The 25597-nt window shown below is 40.3% G+C and overlaps 1 protein-coding gene across 1 annotated transcript in view; it reads left to right on the top strand.

Moving 5' to 3' along the window:
• Positions 1-25342, top strand: part of SPATA16 (spermatogenesis associated 16) — a 149690-nt gene extending 124348 nt beyond the window's left edge. The window contains exon 12 of the mRNA XM_075569455.1: positions 24862-25342. Coding sequence (XP_075425570.1) covers positions 24862-25059 — 198 coding nt within the window. The 3' untranslated portion in view covers positions 25060-25342. The remainder of the gene's footprint in view (positions 1-24861) is intronic.
• The last annotated feature ends 255 nt before the right edge of the window (positions 25343-25597 follow it).

Below are 25597 nucleotides of genomic sequence, written 5' to 3' on the forward strand. Positions count from 1 at the left end.
CTTCCTAGGGTTAAAATCTCTCCAGTCCCTCCTTCCGATCTAAAGAACACAAATGTATAAGACAAAATAAGGTGTTAGATAAGCAACAAGCTTAGGAATTATACTCACTGATTACATTATTGTTCTTTCCACAAGGAAAAAAATTTGTTTTTTTTAACTCATTTCCACTTTAGAAAAAGACAGTAAATATATTTTGTACTTTACAAAAAATGTGGTTGATTGTCCAATTAAGAATAAGGATCGTTTAGTTGCCTCGTAGCCTGTGAAAGAAAGGAAGTTGGTTAATTACTCTTCATCTTGTGTTGATGTATTGCATAGCATCATTACGTTACAAGTGATATTTGAAAGTTTAACTGAACCACAATACTTTATACGTTGTGATGGTTGAACAAAGTGAATGTGCAAATGTAATTTGCGATGCTTAGCGACAAAAATAAAATGGTTTGAGTTTTGGCAGCTACTGTATAAGCTGATAGCTAATTGTACGCTCTCATTACCTTCGGTATCTGTGTGCGCTCGTCTGACCTTACTTCTGTGTCATTGTGTTTATGTCATTGATGTCACTCTGTACTCCCATTGTACTGCGCTGTGGAATATGTTGGTACTTTGCAAATAAATGATAATAATAAGGATGTAACCTTCCCTTCCGGCTCTTAGGGAGTTCACATCGGTGTTCGGGCTGCTCAGGATGCATTACCTTATTCAGGGTGCAGGCGTCGGGCGGGCTGGGTGTTGGTTAGCATTGATGAGTGCCAGGAACTTTATTCATTCAAACAGCAGCTTTATTATCGTGTAGCCACAGTCTCACATTTAATATACAGAGGTCATCTTGCATTTCTAATTGAGTGTTCTGGCCTAGGCTGTTTGCACGGTTTCCCTAGCTGTCCCCATCTCAGCCTGCTAGGAAGGTACTTTGGTTTTATATATACTAGGCTACTTATTGAATCCCTCTGCTCTACAATGCTGGTAACGCTCCATATCCATGGGACCCCTGACGGGCCTAGCACTACTCTCTCATTGATCAGCCTCCTTATATAAGGGCGGCCTGCCACTACAGGCCTTCTGGGTGAGAGCCAGCGATAGGTGCTCTGGTGGCGACTGCTGCTCCAGTGATAAGTGTTTTTAAGGGCGATAAATGCCGTTATAGCGCGATCCTGCCCGCTGTGTGATTCACAACGCAGTGATAACAGTGCCGTACCGGCCTATAAAGGCTTTTTATCACCCAAAATCTGTCAGTGATAAAAAAAAAGTCGTACGATCAGGCAAAAAAAGGCAAAGGTTCCAGGAGCATCCAGGTGGACCCGAGGGTGTCCGGGGTGCCCATAAAAAAAAAAGAAGGCACATGGTTTTCACAGCCAATCAGATGGCGTGGGAACCATTGCCACTCATGTGACGTTACAGGCCATATAAAAGCCTCTGCAGCCATTTGATGTCAAGAAGTTGAGGAGGGAGGACCACCTCCCCAATAGGAATACAATGCCGTTACAGATGAAGATGGATAAAGATGAAGATACAGATGAAGAAGAAGATACAGATGAAGAAGAAGATACAGAAGAAGAAGAAAGAAGACCCCACATTGGATGACAATTAACAGATGAAGATAAAGAAAGAAGAAAAGGACTTTGGACTTTACCTGTGGCCTGTTGCTGTTTAGCATCGTGGATTGGTTCGAGAGCTTCCTGAGGAGAACCTTGGAATCGGAGGGTGAAGATATCTAAAGTTAAGAAAAAACATTGAATGTATGTTATTTTTCTTTTACAGGTTTTTGCATTGGATTTTTATTGTTATTGATTTTTTTGGAATGCCCATTGATTGCAAATGTATTTATGTATGACTCTTTAGGGCTGTACTTACTGTACATATATTCGATAAAGGCCAGTAGGCTGAAACGCGTTAGAGGACCCGTCAGTATACTGTGCCAATAAAGATGTTCTAGCTTACATCAGTCCCCCGGCATTTCTTTCTCCGGCTGTGCTTTGCCTTGCCTCCCACCGGAGGAGTTTCTACATTCCTGTCTACCACAGAGCACGCCGGGCTGTTGATTCAGAACTCGCTTCACCGGAGCTCGTAACCCCCGCCGGTCACGTGACCACCCGCTGTGAAGGATCGCACACAGCAGGGTAGGCGGCAGAAGAGTGGATCAAAGGGCCGCCTTCAAACGGAGATCCCAGCCGATATCAGCCGAGCTGTGACCAGAGGAGTACTGGAGGAAGGAGCGGCGAGAGGATCGTGGAGCACACGGCACTACACATGTCTATGTGAGTTTCTTTTTATCTTTAGTCTATCTGGAGCTCACTCTGAGCCAACTGCTGGAAAAGATTTATCACTAGTGTGTAGTTTGCCTGACCCCCATCCCCAGTCATACAGCGAGAAGGCTCAACAGTGTTCATTGCTTCTGAGCGCCTGAGGGGTTAACTGTTGTTCACCCATACATACTGTACATATATACATACTGTGACAAGCAATGGTATTTTTGGAAAATGTTTGTTTTTATGTATTTTAAATGTATTTCGGTACTTTGTTTTTTCTTTTTTATGCTATTTATTTTGTGTTTTGATTTTGTATGCTGGCATTTTTGTTGGTGTTTTCAATTGATTATTATTATTATTGCATTTTTGTGATCGGACTTTAAAAAAATGCCCTTCACTTCTTAGTGAATCCCGCGTTTGGCTTCATTTCTTAAAGCACGATTACAAAATCAGAATCGGACGCAACAGCAATGATTTTATCACTGCTTAGTGAATCGCCCCCCATGTCTCTATGATTTTTCTGTTTAGCTCGTGGTTTTTGAGCTACAATATATTCTTCTGGGGTAGCTGTGCTCCGATAATTGCCTAATTAATGTGCATATGTTGAAAGGACAGTTATATTCTTAGTATCAGAGAAAGGCTTAGCTAGCCCCGATCTTGCTGTTACATAGTTACATAGTAGATGAGGTTGAAAAAAAGACAAACGTCCATCAAGTTCAACCTATGCTAAATTTAGAAAGCATATGTTATCCTATATCTATACTTCCTTATTGATCCAGAGGAAGGCAAACAAAAAACCCCAGTGTCATATCATCCAATTATATCTCAGGGGGAAAATAAATTCCTTCCTGACTCCAAGAATTGGCAATCGGATTATTCCCTGGATCAACATTCTTCTCATGTTTACTTATTTGGTATATCCCTGTACACCTTTCCTTTCTAAAAAGATGTCCAACCTTTTTTTAGAACAAATCTATTGTATCTGCCATCACAGTCTCCATAGGTAATGAATTCCACATTTTAACTGCCCTTACTGTAAAGACCCTTTCCTTTGTTGCTGGTGAAATCTCCTTTCCTCCAACCTAAAGGGATGCCCCTGAGTCCTTCGTACTGCGCTTGGGATGAATAGTTCTTTTGAAAGCTCCTTGTACTGTCCCAGAATATATTTGTATATAGTTATCATATCCCCTCTTAGACGCCTCTTTTCTAATGTAAATAAATCTTAGTTATCTAGGCTCTCCTCATAAGTTAAATTGTCCATCCCCTTTATTAATTTGGTGGCTCTTCTCTGCACTCTCTCTAGTTCCATAATGTCTTTTCTCGGGAGTGGTGCCCAAAATTGAACTCCATATTCAAGGTGTGGTCTTACTAAAGCAAATTCTTTCAAAACTGAAGCTGTCTTTATAGCTGTATCTTTAACTGTGCATGAAATGTCTTGTAATTAATGTGTAACCTTGCTCACTTAATGTAACTGTGTATTTATAACAAAGTATTTGACATCATAACTGTGCCCAGGACATACTTGAAAATGAGAGGTAACTCTCAATGTATTACTTCCTGGTAACACATTTTAAAAATAAATAAAATATCATCTTGATTTTTCTGCCCAGTGCATACAACTGAGGCGGTTTCCAGGCAGGCAGTCATATTTCAATGAAAGTTGTTAATTAGACTGCAATAAGGCTCAATTGTCACTACCGTTCTTTGTTGAGAAACTCCAACATCATGTCTTCTATAGCTAATTTTAGGGGGATATCAAATAAAGGGGTTTCAAATTATTTACCCAAATATTGTTGTTTGCGAGTTGCCATTTATAAGTGGAAAACATCTGTTTTGAATTAAACAGACAAGGCATGAGTCAAAAAATGCTACTTTTGGCAGTGTGACATCAGATGTCAAATCATCTGAATGTAACGCTCATGTAAAAGGCGTTTCAGGATGGGCAGACCCTGGCATACTTATCTCAACATATTTGACTAATATGCCCTAATGCACTGAATTAGATGTTTCTATTATTTATAGTTTATGCCCAGTTTGCAAACAATGATGATTTATGCATGAAGCCAATATGTATTTTATTTCTCTTGATGAAAAAATGCACACCAAAAGGTACTGCTCATGTTGGTAAATGTTTTTAACAGAAAAGTATATAGATTCTGTATTGACAGATTAAAGTGGCAGAAATTATATTGGACTTTGCAGCAATTCGTCCAGGTCAGATTCTTGATTTTCTGACAGTATATATCAATGAAAAAAAGAACACTTTGTTATAAGCAAATTATATAATTTGACAATAATGCCCTACTTTTAATTCACTATGTAGTAGAAAGCAAATATAATTACACACAAGTACTTTTGTCACCCTATGCACAGGACGAATACAGTATAATATTAGAGGAAATGGGAGCAGGTCTGAGGCTGAACTCAATTGTTTGTGCATTAACGTAAAGCAAACTGGATGCATTGTGATCATCCTAAAAGTTATATCCCTTTAAAGAGAATGTAGTGACATTAATGTATCTTTCAATTGCAATAAATATATACAATAAGCACTGACAGTGTCCATATTGGGACATCATTCCTTATCAAGCATCAATTATCAAGAATAATGTTGTCGTATATCAGGGGAAAAATTGTCATCTCCAGGGAGAGAAAGGTTTGGGCGTGGGAATGAGAAGTGGGCGCGGGAGTGAGAGGTGGGAGAAGGGGGGGAGAAGGGAGAGAGGATAAGAGGGAGGGGAGAGATGGGGGTGCAAGATTGAGGGGGCGGGTCTCGCAAGGCTGCCGACAATAGGGGAAGGGGGTTGGGGGGGTGCCAGTGGAAACTGTTGTCCTGGGCCCCATTTGCCAAATTGCTACTGAGCTTATTATTTATATATATCCATATATTAATAAAAACAAAACATTTATACAGAGAGAAAACGCCTTAAAATAACCACATATGTCTCTACAGTTCAAACCATGATGCATTTAACATAAACCTGCTCCAAGTAAAACAAATCGATCCTTTCTTAACCTTTTCTAAAGATCTCACTTTTATCAGTCTCTGCAATCAGGCAATAAGTAGGAACTGCCAATCATGTTTAAGGACACCAATCAAATAGTTGCTAGGGGCGGTTTTCTGGTTGCCAAGTAGTGAGAAGTGGGGGGGCAAAAACAAAAATCATCAACTTATCTTGATACACAATATTGTGGTTTTCCTGATACATTAAAGAGGGTTTCCTGATACATAATAGAGGTTTTCGTGATACATGATGGGGGTTTTCCTGATACATTATAGAGTTTTTCTTGATATATTGTAGAGGTTGTCCTGATACATGATGGAAGTTTTCCTGATACATGATGGGAGTTTTCCTGATACAGGATGGAAGTTTTCCTGATACATGATGGAAGTTTTCCTGATAGATAATGGGAGTTTTCCTGATACATGATGGAAGTTTTCCTGATACATGATGGAAGTTTTCCTGATACATGATGGGAGTTTTCCTGATACATGATGGGAGTTTTCCTGAAACATGATGGGAGTTTTCCTGATACATGATGGAAGTTTTCCTGATACATGATGGAAGTTTTCCTGATACATGATGGAAGTTTTACTGATATATGATGGAAGTTTTCCTGAAACATGATGGGAGTTTTCCTGATACATAATGGAAGTTTTCCTGATACATAATGGAAGTTTTCCTGATACATGTTGGGAGTTTTCCTGATACATGATGGAAGTTTTCCTGATACATAATGGAAGTTTTCCTGATACATTATGGGAGTTTTCATGATACATGATGGGAGTTTTCCTGATACATGATGGGAGTTTTCCTGATACATGATGGGAGTTTTCCTGATACATGATGGGAGTTTTCCTGATACATGATGGGAGTTTTCCTGATACATGATGGGAGTTTTCCTGATACATGATGGAAGTTTTCCTGATAGATGATGGAAGTTTTCCTGATACATGATGGAAGTTTTACTGATACATGATGGGAGTTTTCCTGATACATGATGGAAGTTTTCCTGATACATGATGGGAATTTTCCTGATAGATGATGGGAGTTTTCCTGATACATGATGGGAGTTTTCCTGGCTGTGCTTCATTTCCCTTTAACATGACGTCACAAAATCCAACATGGCTTCCGTCACATGATACTTCAGGTAATAAGATTGGGGATATAGTTCTCACAATCTGATTGGCTGACATACCATATGACGGCAGCCATGTTGGATTTTGTGATGTCATGTTAAAGGGAAATGAAGCACAGCCATTCTGCCTAGTGGTTTTATTTCTTTAATTGATTGTTTAGTGGTTTTATTTAAGTAATTGCTTGGTTGGCTAGTGCTTTAAATTTTTGATTCTGGGGGTTTAGGTGCTTGTTATATATGTTTTATTATTGTGTATTTTGGACATTCATGCTTTTGTATTAGGATGACCACTGACTGCTATAGTAGCTTACCATGCCCATATAATGTGGGCATGATGTACCCACCTACCAATGAATGGGTGGAGGGTGGGAGTAGTTGCCTGGGGAGGGTGGTTAGGCCTCCTGGGTGGGTAGTGGAGGAGGGTGGGTTAACCCCTTAATTACTATAGCGGTTATTAACCGCTAAGGTAATTAAGGGGTTAGGGGCCATTAGATTGCTGGCATCAGAGGACATGGCCCTACAGTATGCTGACGAGGATGCCGTAGAATGGTTTTTATTTACTTTATTTATGCCGCCTGGCTAATGTTTTGTTAATAATGGGCAAATTATCTATTATCCATATCTGGATAATAGTTAGTTTGCATATTACTGTACTGTATGTGTTTGATGGGGGGATGTATTTATTGAAATGTAGGCCATCTTTATTTTTTATTTTTTTATAGCACGATTGGTACCACAGGCCAGCGGGCACCCAAGGGGACCACCCACGGACCCCCACCGGCCTGTGGTATTAATCCTGTGTATAAAAAAGTAAATGATGGTTTTATGTGAGGGCACAGGGGTGGGTGCGTTGTGTATTGGTGTTTATTCTATATTGTAATGGTTATTGGTGGCCTAGGATGTGGGTAGTAGGGCTGTTGTGTGTATTTTTGTTTATTGTGGGTAGCGGGGGTGGGTGAAGGGGATAGTAGCCCCAAGGATGGGTGTTTAGGCCTACCGGGTGGGTAGTGGGAGGGATTAACCCCTTCATTACCTTACCGGTATTAGCGGCTAAGGCATAAAGGGGTTAAGTCAACCCGCAACCCACCCGCAAGGCCTAAACACCCACCAAGTGCCAAATACCACCTTCCCCCACCCCAATAAGCATGGCACTGGTGGTTAACCCCTTCATTGCCGTAGTGGTTAGCCGCTAAGGTAATGAAGTTGCCTTTAAATGCTTTTTTCATGCATCAGATTCATGCCGGGCGTCTCCGGTGGTGATATTAATGGATATCAGCTCTGCTGAAGCGGGAATATACTGAAAAACCTAACTTGTTGGGGGGATCTTGAGGTCTGGAGTTGAGCACTCCTGATCTATAAAAACAATAGGTAGCGCTAACAATAATATTGGTCAAAACATATGCTCTCAAAATGAGTATAAAAAGTGTAGCAGCCTGGATACACCTCTGACCCCTGGTCAGACAATAGTGTTGGTGCTAAATGGGTATCAATGGCGCTAAACACATGGACATGAAAATAAATAAATAAATTAAATAAATATACAACCAGTTGTGATGAAGAGTAGATCTCAGCCGGCGTAAATCAAACATAAAAAAAGAAAAAGAAATACATAGTGTAATACTGTAAAGACTTAACCAAACAAATAAACAAACAAACAAACAAACAATTGCAATGTTGCTGAACCACACTAGACTAAAAGAGATGCATTTAATATTATAAAAAACATACAGTACAATTAAGCACAAATAAACAAATGAAGGTCCCAATCGATATCAGCCGAATTGCCCGCTTACCGAAGCCAAGAGAAATAACCGCAGTGGATATATCAGAGAGTATCCCCTCTCACATTGGCTGGCACAGCTCCTGGATGAATTGCAGGTAGGCGCCGCGTGTAGATGTCAGTGTTGGCAACCGCGTTCTTCCACGCTGTGGCAGGGGCTGGAAATCACTGTTTGTTGGTGAAACAGTGCGGGCATGCGCAGAGGCGCCCGACACAGTGTAGCTGGTGCCTCCAAATCCCCTGCTCCTCGCGGTCGCGTATGCTCCAAAGGCGGCAAATTCAAAAGATGCTTTGTATCTCAAAGCCACACGGCAGGGCTGGCAGTGGGTATCGGCAGCTGATGGCAACGTAGGGGTAACGGGGACCCCTACGTTGCCATCAGCTGCCGATACCCACTGCCAGCCCTGCCATGTGGCTTTGAGATACAAAGCATCTTTTGAATTTGCCGCCTTTGGAGCATACGCGACCGCGAGGAGCAGGGGATTTGGAGGCACCAGCTACACTGTGTCGGGCGCCTCTGCGCATGCCCGCACTGTTTCACCAACAAACAGTGATTTCCAGCCCCTGCCACAGCGTGGAAGAACGCGGTTGCCAACACTGACTCCTGATCTATACCAATAGGTGGCTCAATTAGTCAAAAACCTGTTGGTAGCTCTTGAGGACTGGAGCTGGCTACCCCAAAGTCACCAGAGATGGTAGCAACTGTAACGATTGACAGTAGCCAATAGTGTATATTCAGCTCTGTGTTTTTACTTGCTACATTTTATTACTGTTCATTTTCAGAACCCAAACATGAACTGTAGCTTTAAATACCCAAGCTTATGACTGTATCTATGTATGTATATTATTGTACAATGTAACTTTTTTGCCACTCTACGGCTTTTCAGTGGAAAAATAAAACTATTCATCTACATCTTTTAGAAAAACTGTAAGTGCAAGATGATGACACAGATAATGTCCTAATCATACAAACAATTGTGTTAATGAGTGCTCATGGGAGATAACTGTATATTTGAACACTGCAATCAAGCTCATTCTGTTTTGTTTTCTATTGGAACAAAAATAACAGAGGTTGGAATTTTGTTCCATACCTGAAATAAATAAGACTGCTGGCAACGCTGTTTGTGTACCCTGCATCTCTTTTTCCTGAGAATTGTTTAACACGTGACCGTGGAAAGGCAAACAATAAAATAAGGGTCCCATTCACTAAACTGGGGTAGCTGTTTGCGTCATTCATTTCAATGGCATTACAACATGTTAAATGAAGACGATGGTTTAATACGTTTTAATAAGCAAGACCCTATTTGTATATTTCATTTGTCTCAACTAGTTTTAAACGGTGCATGGTTCTTTCTAACTTTAACTGAGAACCAGATTAGAGAGGGGGCATGCCAGAAAAATTAGATTTGTATGGGTAGAGGAGGCAGGCATGTTTGTATACGGTAGGCATACGTTTATAGGGCTCCATGTTAAAATGGATTGGAACAGGGGTGCGCAAACTTCCTCGGCTACGCCCCCCCCCCCACCCCTGCCTGCTCTGCCCCTGGGTCGTGCCTGTCACAGGGGACCAGGTTATTTACACCTTTTTACCAGGATCATTCATTGAGCAAAACAAGGTAATGAAATTAATTGTAGTTTATTCGGCATAAATTCACTTACACACAATGATACACAAAATTCAGACAGAAAGACACACTTACTTTGGGGCTGGGGACGGAAACTAGACTTTCCTAGGTGCAGGGAACCCTATGGGAGAGTTTTACCCTGATCGGACTTTGCTCGGAATCTCCTAGATCCGAAATTGGCTCTGCTATTCACACAGAAGCAACTTTGAAAAGCCCCCCCTCCCCCCGCGCTCTTACTACCGGAGAGAGCGAATCTGATTGGCTGATTGATTCTTATAGTATTTTCAGTTTCATTCACAAAACTGAGCTGACTCTCTGGGACCCTTATATACGGATCAGGGGTAGCCAAAACGGGCTTGACCTTTATTAAAGAGCCTGGTTACCCCCTCCCGTCCCAGCGTCCCCCCCCCTTACCTTGAATGTGGCGGTTACCATGCGGACAGGCGTCAAATGATGCCACTGCGTCATTTGGCGCTCCTCGCCATGGAGGCGCGTGGACGCGAGGCCTGGTAAGTGAATTTACAGAGGCTTCACGCTGAATAGCGCAGGGCCTCTGTAACCGCCGCACCCACCCTAAAATCTATTTGTGCACCCCTGTATTAGACTAACAGCATACAAGAATCATCAGTCATTAGTGTAGCATCATAGTGATAATGGCCAAAGGCGCGATACTTCTGTGGGAAGTCTCGCCGTGCTTCCATTTGTAGCAACTGTTACACACACTCGTTCCGACTTATTTCCGTTCTCCACCCAGCTTTGCTTTATGAGATGCTTCTCATTGGTCCAAAATAGAGATGTACACACGTTTTCATAGTTGGTTCACACAACTTTTTGCACTATTTTTGCATATTTAGTGACATTTTGCAACATTTTCGCATTGCCTGAGGATCTGAGAAATGTCTCTTAAAAAGCAAATTTTCATTGAAATAAGGAAAATATTGCTTTTTTTTTTTGCCAGATTTCTGAATCTGTGAGGAGGGTCTCAATATCAGCATAGATTGCACCTGCGCTTTTTATCACTGTGTGCACAGTATGTATAGGGTCATCCAAAACTCTTCCTTGAATTATAAGAAGAACGAATTCCTTCACAGATATACATAGCTGTAATCAATAGAACGTGCTGGGTTATGGATTAGTTAATTATATAAATTGTGTGCAATGTTAACTAACACTACTATTAGCATTATCACAAGGCTATGCTCCCAACGCCACCAATTCTAATGTAACACTTCCTGTGGACTGGTTTTATTAGTAAATATTTACTGTTAATTCTTCATTAGCTTTAGTAGGAACTGAACAAAGATTCCTTTTTCAGGTCACACCATTAAATGTAATGATGCCTTAAAAACATCTTTAATTACCCAATTACCCTAACCCAAGACATCCTTAATTACCCAAGATACACGTTCCTAGATCCCTGGCTGCACATACAACAACATGAAAGAAATGCAAGGCTAGAAACTTATTTAATTGCTGTTACGGAATTTACTCTAACACATAAATATCTCATTATTTGCAGGTGCAAATTTCACCTGCTGGGTAAGTGTGGTTTTAACTGCTCAACTCTCTGGCATTTGAAATTCTGTACTTCTTAAAATGTAACCTTCAAAGCACATGCAGTCAACAAATGCTAGACTTGTATTTACACAGCATCTTCTTATTTAAACAAATAAAGTACACACAAAAGGACTGGAGTTAAGAGCCCCTGTACAGTATTGGACTATTACCTTATGCAAAAATGATCAGGAACTGAGATCTTATTTGGTCTCTTGCTTCCATTGCTTCTAGACTATCAGGGACATATTCAAAATCCAAAGTGGGTTTCCTCTGGACATGCTCTAGATTCTAGACTCTAGATTCTAGAGCATGTCCAGCGGAAAACCACTTTGGATTTTGAATATGTCCCTGATAACTTTATCGAAACACAGACCCTGCAGCACCTACTCTGTTCCGTCTCAGATATTATATACATGTTTCCGGAGGTGGCATTCTGATGATGTCTTCATAAGAACAATTAGAATTAAAACAGTGGAGTTAACAGAATGTGATTACGAAATCTCTTGGAAACAGTTGCTTTCACTATTATCACTGTAATCAGGAACTTACTTCAGAAGAGACGGCAAATTGAAACCACTCTAAATAATTTTTAACCAGCAAAAAAAAAAAAGTACTGTGCTAAGAACACAATATGTAAGACGTAGCTAATCATTCTAAGTGTACATTAACTATAGGTGGTGCTTCCTCGTCATCCACTTTTTCAAATACTTGTAAAAATAGCTCTCAGCATGAAAAGACTGGGTTATACAAAAATATATTAATTAGTTAAACATTAGACAATTATATATTATTTTTTTTTGCAGCTATTGCTCCTATTTAAAGGACCAAGATATAACCTATTTGTTTCCTAGGGCTAATGTGGCTAGTACAATCCTACACCAGTGGGATAATATATACTAATGTGATATACTAGGTCAGTGTTTTTCAACAGGGGTTCCTGGGAGCCGTTGAGTTACCCAGGTATCCCTAAGGGTTGTCTGCAATTTTCAGGTCATTTGAAAAGTACACCAAATACAGAAGAACTTCCAATGCATCTGATCTCAGACGCGTTATTAGAGAGGGTTGGAGATCCTTACAATGTATCTGATCCCAGAAATGCTATTAGAGAGGGTTGGGGATCCTTACAATGCATCTGATCTCAGACACGCTACTAGAGAGGGTTGGGGATCCTTACAATGCATCTGATCTCAGACACGCTATTAGAGAGAGTTGGGGTTCTTTACAATGTATCTGATCTCAGACGCGCTATTAGAGAGGGTTGGGGATCCTTACAATGCATCTGATCTCAGACGCGCTATTAGAGAGGGTTGGGGTTCCTTACAATGCAGCTGATCTCAGACACGCTATTAGAGAGGGTTGGGGTTCCTTACAATGCAGCTGATCTCAGACGTGCTATTAGAGAGGGTTTGGGTTCCTTACAATGCATCTGATCTCAGGCGCGCTATTAGAGAGGGTTGGGGATCCTTACAATGCAGCTGATCTCAGACGCGCTATTAGAGAGGGTTGGGGTTCCTTACAATGCAGCTGATCTCAAACGTGCTATTAGAGAGGGTCGGGATTCTGCACAATTTCACAATATAATTATAGAGTTCCTTAACCAAAAAAAGGGTTAAAAAACATTATTTTAGATGCTATAATGAAACACTGCTTTACGTTACTTTCAAACCAACAGCAATGTGGGAGCAGCTTGCTTGTGCCTTGTACATAATATGGCTGTGTGCCCTGGACTCCATGTGAAGCTCGGGAACCAACTTTCTGTGACTCATTGGATTGCTATGCCTGACAGCTCTGTGTGTCTGCGAGGGGAAGCAGGCGCCCCAAGGGGTTGTGTGAATTGTAGGCATGTGCCCCAAGGATGAAAGGGGCAGTAATGCATGGTGCTGGCTAGCTTGAGGCAAAGATATGAACGCCACCTGAGACACCGCAGATTTAACTAATGCAATGAAAATGTGAAGTTATAGAAGCAAAACGGGATATATTTCCTTATAACAGTGTGCTCTGCAACTTCTTCCACAAGTGTACCTATAACCACTCCCCAAAGAGCTCACTGACACAAGCAAAGGGAAGCCAAGCAATCTGATATATGTGGGGGTTATTTATTAAAGTGCAATAGTTCTAATCGGGTACTACTGCACAGAAACTCCCATTGATCTCCTTGAATATCCTCCATTCATGGAGGATACATAAACAGGACTATCTTAGCGTGGCCATAACATGTCATAATGCCCATTATTATCCCTTGTATTACCTTTAGTATGGAAGGTATATTAAAGAAACAAACATCCATGGGATTAGTTTTCTCATCATTAGACTCCTAGCAAATGTGGTTATTTCCTTTGGCGCAAAACTACATTTATTGCAGCAGAAACGTGTTGCCGATTAGGCGGGTTTCTGCGGTTCTTTGCTTCTAGCTTAATGAAATAAGATTTGAAGAAATTAAGACCTATTATTTGCTTTGGAGTTCATCATTTTGGGGCTTTTAAGCAATTGTATGCTCAGAGTTTCCTTAACATCTAAAGGAATAAGAAATCTTCTTTATTGAGTGACTTTTACTAGGTTATGAAGTCATAAGCCTGACCTGTGATGCGCAAATAGCTGCGGGGTGAAACCACAATTCAGTTTCAGCTGAAGTGAGACTCGGAGACATCTCATTTCAGATCGCCTGTTCATTGTCTCATTGTTGGATTTTTCATCCTATTGTAGAGATTTTACACACAAGGGGCCCATGGTTCAAAGTCAAATCTACAAAATCTTCATTCAGGGTTTTCCCCACACCGGTCTCGAAAATACATTTCTATTGTGCAGTCTCATAGTGAAAAGCATAAGCAAACAGAAAAGGATAAGGTGACCTGTGGGTTTCTACTTTGTTTCCCTCTGTTATTGCACTTAGTTTCCTAAAGTCTACTTCCATGCAAGCCTTTCTTCTAAGCAACATTAAAGTAACACTGTGTAACATTGAACTTCGTTTTATATATTACAATGAGATGTGCACTATTGCCCTCAAATAATAAACACCAGTTATCCATGACAATAGTTTATTCTTTCCGGATACTTTTTGATCTAAAGTGACTAATCCAATTTAATGTTCCAACAGGTTTGTGACTTTTCACTATAGTAGAAAAAAAACACATTACTCTAATCCCTGTAGTGAACATTGAACCAAAGGATTTCTCATTGCTCTCAAGTGCCAGCACTAAACATGCCTAGTGCCAAAAATACATACCTGGTATATAAAAAACATGTGTATTACTAGGTCACGCCCTTTGATTTTGCCACTTGCCACTGATTGGCTAGGAACCTTTAGAATCCATTTTAGTCTTCATTGCTCTATTGGCTACAAAGTTGTTTCATTACCAGTGCAACAAACGACAGAGGAGCCCAATGATACATCCAATGACAAAAATACACAGCAAAATACTTATATATTCTCTTGAAAAGGGGTCATTTAGTTTAACCCTTTGGCCAAAGCGTTATAAGCTTGCGAGCCACGACAAGGCAGACACCTGTTCGCAAGGCTCAGGGGTTCCCAAAAAGAGCTTGCTGGGGTTTTGTGTGTTTTGCTCATTAGCAGTGCAGCCATGCAGAATGTGATGTAAATTGGTGCTTTAATGAATTGTTCACCATAACAGAAAATAACTCATCCGCATTCCTTATTCCTCATAAATGTTCCCCAAGTCTGTCCAGTTCTTTATAGTTCGGTTCTGTGGGTGAGAAGCAAATAAGACCACTAAAATAAGACCACTAAATGGCGATAGCTTGCTATATTAAGTGGCCGTCCAAATAAATGTCTATAAATGATCGCTAAAGTTATTCAAGTTTAGTACATGTTTAAAGTAGCAACCCACAATACCCAGGGTTATTTATTTGTTTATTTACCTATGTCTGATTCGGCGTTATAGCGGTAAAAAGAAAAGGTTCTTTAATATAAGGCAATATAGTTCTACTTCTAATGTTTATAACTTTGAATTAAACATGTTGCACATATAACCTGATGCCTAAGTACCAAGCCCAGGACTCATCAGTGGCTTTCAAAGTCCAGCAGGAGAGGTTTCCTGTATTAGTGCAGGGGTGGCCAAGAGTAGAAAGGGGTGAAGAGAGTACAGAGTCATCAAGAGTAGAGAGGGGCAAATAGAGAGTGCTCAAGAGAAGAGAGGGGCGAATAGAGAGTCCTCAAGAGTAGAGAGGGGCGAAGAGAGTACAGAGTCATCAAGAGTAGAGAGGAGCGAATAGAGAGTCCTCAAGAGTAGAGCAGGGGCGAATAGAGAGTCCTCAAGAGTAGAGAGGGGCGAAGAGAGTACAGAGTCATCAAGAGTAGAGAGGGGCAAATAGAGAGTCCTCAAGAGTAGAGAGGGGCAAATAGAGAGTCCTCAAGAGTAGAGAGGGGCGAATCGACCCAAACCCGTTTCCCGGATTTTCGCTGATGAAACCCCCAAGATCCGTTTCACGGTGTAAAATCCACACGGATTCATCAAAAACCACCATTGGATACCAACCCATGGTCGGATTTGTGGAATCCAACCTGCGGATTCAGCCATCCGGTGGCAGATCCTTAATAATCCACCACCAGATTGCTAAACCGCAGATCGGATTGGTAATAATAATTAAAAAATTAGAAAAACACGAATCGCCCTTTTTCAGATTGATCCGCTGAAATCCACGGACCAAAGGAACGGCCGATCCGCTGCGGATCAAGAGCTATCAACGGGTCAGGTTTTCAGGATATTCCCGATTCAGCACAGAGGGTTCAATCAGTGGCTCAGTCAAGAAACTACACCACCTGTGCTGAAGCAGGGATATCCTGAAAACTTGACCTGTTGGTAGCTCTTGAGGACTGGAGTTGGCCACCCCTGTATTAGTGAGTCAAACTCTACTGTATCTGTAATAATTGCAAAGTAGCTTTCAAATGTGTAAATGGGTCTAAAAATGAACAGTCAAATGACATTTCGAGCCCACGGCTCCTTTGCTAGACCCTTTTACAGTGAGAGCTGATTACTGATGCAATTGTCTCCAATCTTCCATTGTACGTGTGACCATGAAAGCAGGAGGTCACTGTGCATATGACTGAGCTCCAGTTTACCTATGCATTGTATGTACATGGTGTGAATGGAAATGCCGCAATGTAACGGTTTACGATTTATGAACAGTCTCGCACAATAATAGCACAGTCTTTATGATAGATAAAAGCTATATTTTTAAACTAATGAACCGTTGAACATACTCCCTTCTGTGCTAAATCTGGAATTAACACATAGGCCACAGTAATTGAGTTACTGTCTCTTCATTCAGCTACTGTGTATGAAAGCCACTTTTCATCTCTTGGTGATGTACAACAATAAAGTGTCTTTATGTAAAAGTGACAGTGGAGGAAGGCAGTGGCGTTCCATCATTCTATTTATATCGAGACAATAGAAGATAAGGTTGAAAGACAAAAAAACATTTTAAAGGACATTTCTCTAGAGGTTAAACTTCCATCCCTGATTTTCGTGTAGAAGTGCTTTCCTTAAAATCCTTATATTCATTCCACGGGCAGTACAAAGGACACAGGGTCACCCCTTAAGGTTGGAGGAAAGGACATGTCGCCAGCAACAAAGGAAAGGGTTCTTTACAGTAAGGGCAGTTGCAATGTGGGATTCATTACCCATGGAGTCTGTGATGGCAGATACAATAGATGTGTTCAAAAAAAGGTTGGACATCTTTTAGAAAGGAAAGGTTTTTAAGGATACACCAAATAAGTAAACATGGGAAGGATGATGATCATGGTAGTAATCTGATTGCCAATATTTTGATTCAGGAAGGAATTTAATCTTCCCCTTATGAGACATCATTGGATAATGTTTCACTGGGGTTCTTGTTTGCCTTTCCCTTGGATCAAAATACTGTCAATACAAATACAGGATAAGTATCAGTCATCTGAATTTAGCATAGGATGAACTTGATGGACATACATCTTTTTTTCCCCAACCTTACCTTCTATGTAACTATGTAACTATAATCACAGCAGAGCAAATCTATTGGAGACCTCAGAAAAACATGACAGGTGAAAGCAGCACTTCTTTTCTACCTCCGTTATTCTGCGATTATGATTTATATTCTTTTCGCATTTATAATTAAGCTGCAGAAAAGATGTAAAGGATTAAATTAAAGTGATGCGTCCATTAAAAAAAAATACACTGCATAGTGATTGTTCATTATTATAAAGCACTCCAGGATGTTCAGCTAATTGGATCGCTTGATTGGCTGAACATTGCAAAATCGAGCTATGTGAATAGAGTATTAGCCAAGCTTTTTAACAACAGAACTATTCATCTATGGCTCGGCGAAGAGGAGGATTTGCTGAATGATAAGTTTAACAAAAAGGCTTAACAAACTACCCTGGGCTAGAACTGCTGGAAATAGTTCTCTGTCAGTGCTACGACCAAAATACTATGACCACGGAGACAAGAGACAGCCACAGGCTCACCGAGGCGAGGATGAGTCATTTTATCTCTGCATGCCACGTTTAGTCATATGTAATTAGGTTAAAATAACACTCTCCTTTGCCCCTCCAATTTTTGAAAGACATTAGGTAGGTTAAACTACAAAAGTTAGATGATACATATTTTACTTGCAGACATGTTGTGCCTGTAATGCTACTTCTGTATAAAATGCATTGGTTATCTTTCTTTGTTTTATTCTTATAATTATTACTACAAAATGATCTGAACCTTAGGCCAAGGGGGCGCAAACTTTTTTCCCTGCGCTCCCTTCCGGCGGTCCCCTCACCTCCGCGCCCCTCTCACCCCCGCTCTGGCATCATGACGTCACTTTGCCATAGCAACGTGATGTCAAATGACCTCGCGGTGGCATTTGATGCCGCGTTGCCATGGCGACGCGTGCTAGAAGACGCCGGAGCCAAGGTAAGTTAGGTTTACAGAGGCCCTGCAGCTTCCCCAGCACTTAATTTAAGTGCCTCCGGGAAGCGGGTGAGGCCTCTGTAAACCCTGCGCCCTCTCACCCCACACTCAGTCTCACGCCCCCCTGGGGGTCGCGCGCCAAAGTTTGCGCACCGCTGCTTTAGGCCCACATGCTAGATCTGAGGAACAGTGTAAGATTGTAAACTGTAAGTATTGAAATATACTGTATATGTATGTATGTACATATATATATTCAATATATTGTATATATATATATATATATATATATATATATATATATATATATATATATATATATATATAGAGATTGTGTGCCTGCAACATGACTTCAAGCTCCTTACCGGTTTCTCAATACGTGTTTGTCCTGTGCTATTGGACTGTATATCCAATGTTTTAGATCGTGATTAATTTGTATATATTATATATATATATATATATATATATTTTTTTTTTAAAGGTTCAGTTTATCCAACGAGCAAAGTGTACTAACACCTGTGACACCTCTGTGATTTATGCCTTTTTTTGCCAAAATCTGACACCTACAGTATAAGAATGTTTAATTCATTATTTTAACTTAGTTAACTGGTTAGTTTGATTAACACACAGTCCATGGGATCTCAAGACAGCTACTTTACCACCTGTAACCCCTCTTTCTCTAGGCCCCAGACTGATACCTGTTGCTGAGGAGGGGGCCTCAGTCATTTAGAACTAAATGATATGCCACACGTGGCTTGAGGTCAGACAATGGGAAACAACTACAATGTGGGCAAGTGATTAGATAGACAGATACTTGGGAACTTCATGATCCTTAACAAAGCATCATCACAGTCATATTACAGCACATCAACATACAGTAACATTAGACATAAGCGCTGCATGGGTGTAAGTCAATATCAGTCATAAAGCGGCCATCCCATCCTAGGTATCTAGGCCTATGTGATGATGCTGGGACACAATTGGAGCTCTTTTTAATGCAACGAAGTGTAGCAGTGGTTAAAGTACCACTTTAACTGCAATCGTTGAGGGTCCCCTCCGACGGTGCTCACTACTCCTTGCGGCTTCCCGGCGATCTGCTGGGCATCTCTGCACGCTGTGCTGCTCTCCCTCCAGGCAATGTCTGCCCTCTCTTAGCGAGCCACAGACTGGCCCCGGGTCACACTCGATCGAGCCAGAAGTCATCCAGGCTCGTGCAGATCTTACTCCATGTGCCCTGCCAACCCCTCTTAAAGGCTCCTCTCTGCTCAGTCCCGCCTCTTCTACAGCCTTAGTTATTGGCTGAAACTATGTCAATCATAAGTCACATGTCCATGGCACACTGGGGTGGAACCTGACAGGGACAGTGTCGATGTGTCGCTTGTATCACACAGAGGGTTACACACCTCTATGACTTTATGTTGTGTATCAGTCCTTGCAATGTTTGGGAAACACTTATAGGATCAGCTACTCCAGAATGGGAGGTTTCTGTAGTCTCTAGTGTACACTGACCCCTGGGCGCCCTTGTCCTTAATATGTCTGGACAATGGAGTCTGAGCCCCTATACCAAGTGTAGCTTCCAAGTCTGCACATGTCTGGTGTTAGTGCAGTGATTTGGGCCTGAGAGTTGTGCAGCCTGAGCAGTTTCTAGGCGCCTACTCTAGCAGCCCCCAATTTAACTTGCACTTTCTCAGCAGTCGTTGGGGTAAGCAGATATCTTGCCATTGTCAATGGTTTTAGAAACACAGAAAATAATTAGCAGGACTTTCACGTTGGACACCACTGTGATGTCTCTGGCGGAATCTCTGAGGTTTGAGACAATAAGGCACACAGATCTGGCTAAACAACTGTTTACAGTGGAACTCTTACATCCTACGTCAGGGCACTATAACTGGTGACCGCGAAAAGCCTTGATGAAGCCTCTGGACTCTCTGTTCCTGCTTTTTCCATACTAATAGCTTAGGCAGCTAAGTTTAATTGAACACACTGAAACTCACTTATAAGTTAAGGTAATGTAAATATATATATTATAAATGCTTGCCAAATATAATTTACAACTTTTTTAATGTTTCTAAAACTACATTGCAATGGGCTTGTGGACCTTTTACTTCTAAATCTTATGGAGAACTGCAGTAGTTGTATATCTGAATACAGGGAAATGATATCAGTCATCTTTTGGAAAGATACTATATTGCAACCTATCTACTTCCAGTTATTGTCATCCCCTCACACCCCTAGCCCACCACTGCCCAAAGGAAGGATAATCATTACAATGACAATCTAACACTTGGGTGGGGATTGACTTCCATTGGACTCTCCTCCGTTGTCTTTTGCCACTGTGTGTTCAACAAGAGTTGTCACCAGCTGGACGCACACTCTCTCCCTCCTGTGTCATTATTGGCTCTCTGAAAATGACAGGATCGGGCCTGACATGTAATTAACAAACATTCCCCACTCAGAGTCCCCAAAGAAATTCAGTTTGTACTTAATTTCCAGGTAAACAAAAGGAACCAAAGATTCCACCACAGTTAGATCTGCTTAAAAATGCCAAATAGATTGTGAAATTGTTTACAGAAGCTTGTTCTTGAGCCGGCTCTGTGGGAGAGAACCATATGTTCCTGGAAAACACTGGTGAGATTTTCTGTTTGCATATAGGTATAGTTCTTAGGGGGGGGGGGTTGTTTGTTTTTTGAAGATATGATGTTCTCTGATTTGCCTTTCAACCAGCATGAGAGCTCCATGAAGATGTTTATTTTACCCAAGCTTTCAAGGATCCAAAATTCTCTTTCTTTTAGAAATGACATGGATACGTGATAAAAAAAAGCATGAACAATCTGCAGTGTTTGTAAAAGGAAATCCCTCCCAGTCGCTCTGGCTACCTTGGATAAATGCCTCCAAGCCACCAATCAATAATGGCTGAAATATAATGTAATTTGTTTGAATTTTGACCTTGTTTTCTGCTCTGACTCGGGCCCTCTCATCACCTGTCTATTTGAATCAGCTTGTTCTTCTAATGTGATGCTTTTTAGGGAATAGAAAAAGTTCCAATGAATTATTCAGATGATATAATTTGTGAGACTGTCCTTGTGTCCCAAAAGGCATTATGGCTTTATAAATAGGCATCCCGACCTGAGCTGAGGGTGACCTTGTGAATGAGATCAGACGCATCAAAAAAAATACAATCAGTTTTACACAACAACATATTTAGATAGCTACAATTTCATGCCTAAAAGATAGGGAACAAGAGCATCTGACCTTGTAGGACCTATACACGTATACATTTAGTTACAAATACACTGTATGGTATTCCTCAATCCTAAAATATGGTGAGTGCAATTTATTGCCAGTATCCTAGCAACTAACAGGATTATTTTCTGCCAGCATTCATAAATAAGGATTTGTTCAATATATATTTTTTCTAGCATTGAATGTTTTAACTGCAGTCCAGTTTCACTCTAGCACAGATGCAAACTAAAATAGCAAACGTTTCCATATTTTACCCCCATCGTCTCTTTCAAAGTAAGACATTTTAATTACAGACAGAGGTGTTTTCTTTTTTTTTAAGTTTTTACATACGTCACCATTCGGCTTGGATACAGCACCAAGGTAAACACATTGAAAGCTAAACTCAGGCTAGTGTAACATCCTCAATAATAGGTAATGGCTCAGTTTATGGCTAAAAGAGGTCACATATATTTTTACATACATAACATAAATTCAAAATTATTTTGAGGTCATTTAAAAAGTACTGAACGTAAAGATATTTATTTTTTTGTTTATTAAATTATTTTAGCAGGAAAAATACATTGAGAGTTACCTCTCGTTTTTAAGTGTGTCGTGGGATATAGTTTAGATTATTATTAATATTTATTTGTAAAACGCCAACATATACCCCAGCGTGGTACCATGGGGTACAGAGATGAGATAATGATATAAACTGTTACATACACATAAGGACAAACGTGCACAAACAGATACAACAGGTAATGAGAGCCCTGATCCTGAGAGCTTGCAATCTAGAACAGGGGGCCGTGAGATTTCCTGGGGGGGGGGGGGGTGGCAGTTACTGAGGTCCTGCACTCTCCTCAACAAACCTGGTTACTATAATAAAATCTCTTGAGTCTGGCATTCCTTATATATTTATACATTTTCATAACTATATATATATCCCAGAATATTAGGCAGCTGTCTGTCTGATTTCAAGGCAGAAAGTGGGGAAAAAGGGAAAAAATTATCCATTCCACAGTTTCACATTTGCTGAGACTGTGGGATAGAAACTCCAGGCCAGAGATTAGTGGTGCTGGTTTCCCTCTCTCCTAATTACTAGAACAGGTATTTAGAGCAGAGAAGGTTGATTTTTCAGTTCATCTCCTTGAATCTGGAGGCTGGGGCATGCTGCTCCCCTAGATCCAGTTTGGGGTAGATGCCCCCCTCCCTCATGAGACCCATTAAGGTCAAAACAGTGGTCTGTGGGTGGGTTTACTGGCTATGCATCTTAACCCTGGCTGTGCTTAAAGCTGTGACCATGCAGCAAGCTTAAGCCTATAGGGAACCATGTTTAAAATGGTTTTGAAGCAAAAAGTGGCACTGTGTGCTCATTTGCATGTCATTTCCCAGAATCCCTTGCTGCAGTGGAAGTGCTGTGTGCTGGGTGATAATGGTGAAGGCTAGGGTTGCAGACCTGCCTGAGACATGCAAATGGGCATACAGTTATATTTCCATTTGATATATATATTAATATTATATTACATACACTACAGATTCCAAGTGACATTTTACTTAGAGGTGTGCCTGTCCTGTTTTTCTGTATCTGATGTGCTGACACCTGGATGGTCTGCACCCTATAACTCTACATGTGAGTGAGTGCCTTATCCTTGGGCTGCTGTATGTATGTATGTATGTATGTATGTATGTATGTATGTATGTATGTATGTATGTATGTAGTCTGCATTTAGTAATATGTTACACATACACACGGTAGAGTTGGTCATTTCTTGTCTTAACCCAAGGCTAATGGTCAAAATTGTATTTTTTAATGTGTACACGTGTATCATATCTAGCCATTACTAACAAATATATGATGAATAAAATTAGCATATTGGCAGCTGAGACTGGATGTACTGTTGGTTTACAAAAATGAAAAGAAGAATTGGAAGCGTGAGTACAGTATGCACTACGTTGTGTTTGTAAAGGATCATTTCCAGGAAGGATCGTACTAAATCAATCAGCATTTCCCCTATAAAGTCTCAATCAGGAGATGGCTTTAAAGTTTGCCTCGGACATTTTTATCGAAGCCCTGATTAAAAGCAACACTAAATGTCATTGCCTGGAGTTAACCTTTTTCAGCACAATGTGCCGCAGAATAGAATGGGATGGGATGTAATAAATTCATGTCCAATACGCGTTTCACTAGTTTGTGCAAATACATTCACTGGTTGCAAAAGAAAATCTGAATGATCGAGAGGTGAATAAGATATTGTATTAAGTACGCCACAGACAGCTACATTAAAAAATGTTTAAATGGATTGTGTAAACTAAGCTTGACCCTATCGGTGTGTAATATTTAGCATCAAAGGAGTTAAAGCAGCAAAACGTGAAAATATATATATATAAAAAATTTTTTTTTAAATAAATCAGTTCTGCAGTATTAGATAATACTGTGGGTTTTTTTTAATTAATTTTTTTATTGATCATTGTTTGCTTGCTACAACAACCATTTAGAAAGTCATATCCACTTTATTTTTTTGAAACCGGCTCACACGCATCATTTTTGAGCTCTTCCCTTTGGCAACAAAGTATCACACGCAGATCTGTTGCAGTGTTCCAAACAGCAGACTGTCTATTACTCTGAAAGCTGTAACAGTAATACGTTGTTACATATCAGCTGCAGCATCTCTCAGACTGCAGCACAAAGTTAGAAGATGTCCCTTTTGTTAGGCACACAATCAGGATTTTTACAGATTGCCAACCAAATGATTGCCAGTTTAGGTAAGAAAATGCAGAATTCTACATGGTCACATGTTTTACATATAAAAAGAAAGACGAAAGAAAGAAAGGGGGAATGCAGTATTGCAGCTTTAATGCTTGCAAATATTTGTACCATATTATTTTCAGTGCGTTCAAATATTAATTTGTACTCAAAACATAACCCAAAAAACAGCATTTATTATTAGCGACCACATTTTAAATGACTATAGATATATATTTTGCTTTTCGTTTGTAAGCAGCTAATACAAAACAGGCTTCTGTCCCCTCTCTGTGTTCTTTTCTTATCAAAAACCTGCTTGACATTAATTTCCTCATCATACATTCCCTTTTAAAGTGGCTGTTTTTCAATGCCATTTAGAGACAGTGGTGCGATAAATTTTAATTCCCAGTTTGTAGAAGTGAATGAAAGAAACGGCTGCTTCTCTGTTCCACATCTGCAAAGTAATTGAATCCCCAAGGAATGGGCTAGAAATATACTTTTACTTCTCTTTAGCAGAACTATTTTATAGCACAATACACTTGTTTCTGCAACATTTGTATCCTCCCTCTGGAATGCAAACAGGCCTAGTGTTTCTCCTCCAGAGCTGGGCGTAAATATCTCTTTATAAATAGTTACTGTGTTCTGTTGATTCTAGGTTGGGCAAATTGAAGATTTCCTGTACCAATTGGAAGACAGTTACTTAAAGGCCAAAAAACGTAGGACCGCTAGAAGGCAGAGGATGAAAATGAAGAGGCTTCAAACTGCACAGCTCTGCCAGTCTGTAGGGAAAGCCAAATTATCCCCAAGACACCCAGAAGAAGACGCCAAGGACATTAATCCAGTGGAAGTTTGACAGTTAAGACAAGAAAGTTCTGTCTTCAAATGAATGAGGTGTCTTCTCACAATGATTATAGTATAGCAAGGAGTTCCTACACTTCATAGCTGGCAGAAATAACTGTTCCTCCGAAATGCAGCTGTAGTTATATATCTAAATATACTGTGTAAAAACTGACCCTTATTTTCATTGAGACTGTGTACATACAGTGGAATAACAAAACATCTTGTCACTGAACATCTATGTATACTAATATGTGCTAGTGTTATTGTCTGCGTAATCTGTATACATCCACAATAAAATTGATGGCAGTACATTTACTAAATTGTTTTGTTTGGGCATCTCATGGAGATAGGGAAGTACTGCAGATGTTATGATAGATGGGAGATGTTCTGCAAGTAGGATTGGCTAAGCATGAATGCACTTATTGGTGGTAGGTCGGTGTATGCTTTTGGACATACATCATTACTGTGCATGAAGATAGAAAAATCTATTACTGGTATAACAGAGAAGAGTCTTTTTAATTTTCTTATTTCAAAACATTAAGAATCCGTTT

The sequence above is a fragment of the Ascaphus truei genome, chromosome 14, assembly GCF_040206685.1.
Source record: "Ascaphus truei isolate aAscTru1 chromosome 14, aAscTru1.hap1, whole genome shotgun sequence".
In the NCBI taxonomy this organism is placed as follows: Eukaryota; Metazoa; Chordata; class Amphibia; order Anura; family Ascaphidae; genus Ascaphus; species Ascaphus truei.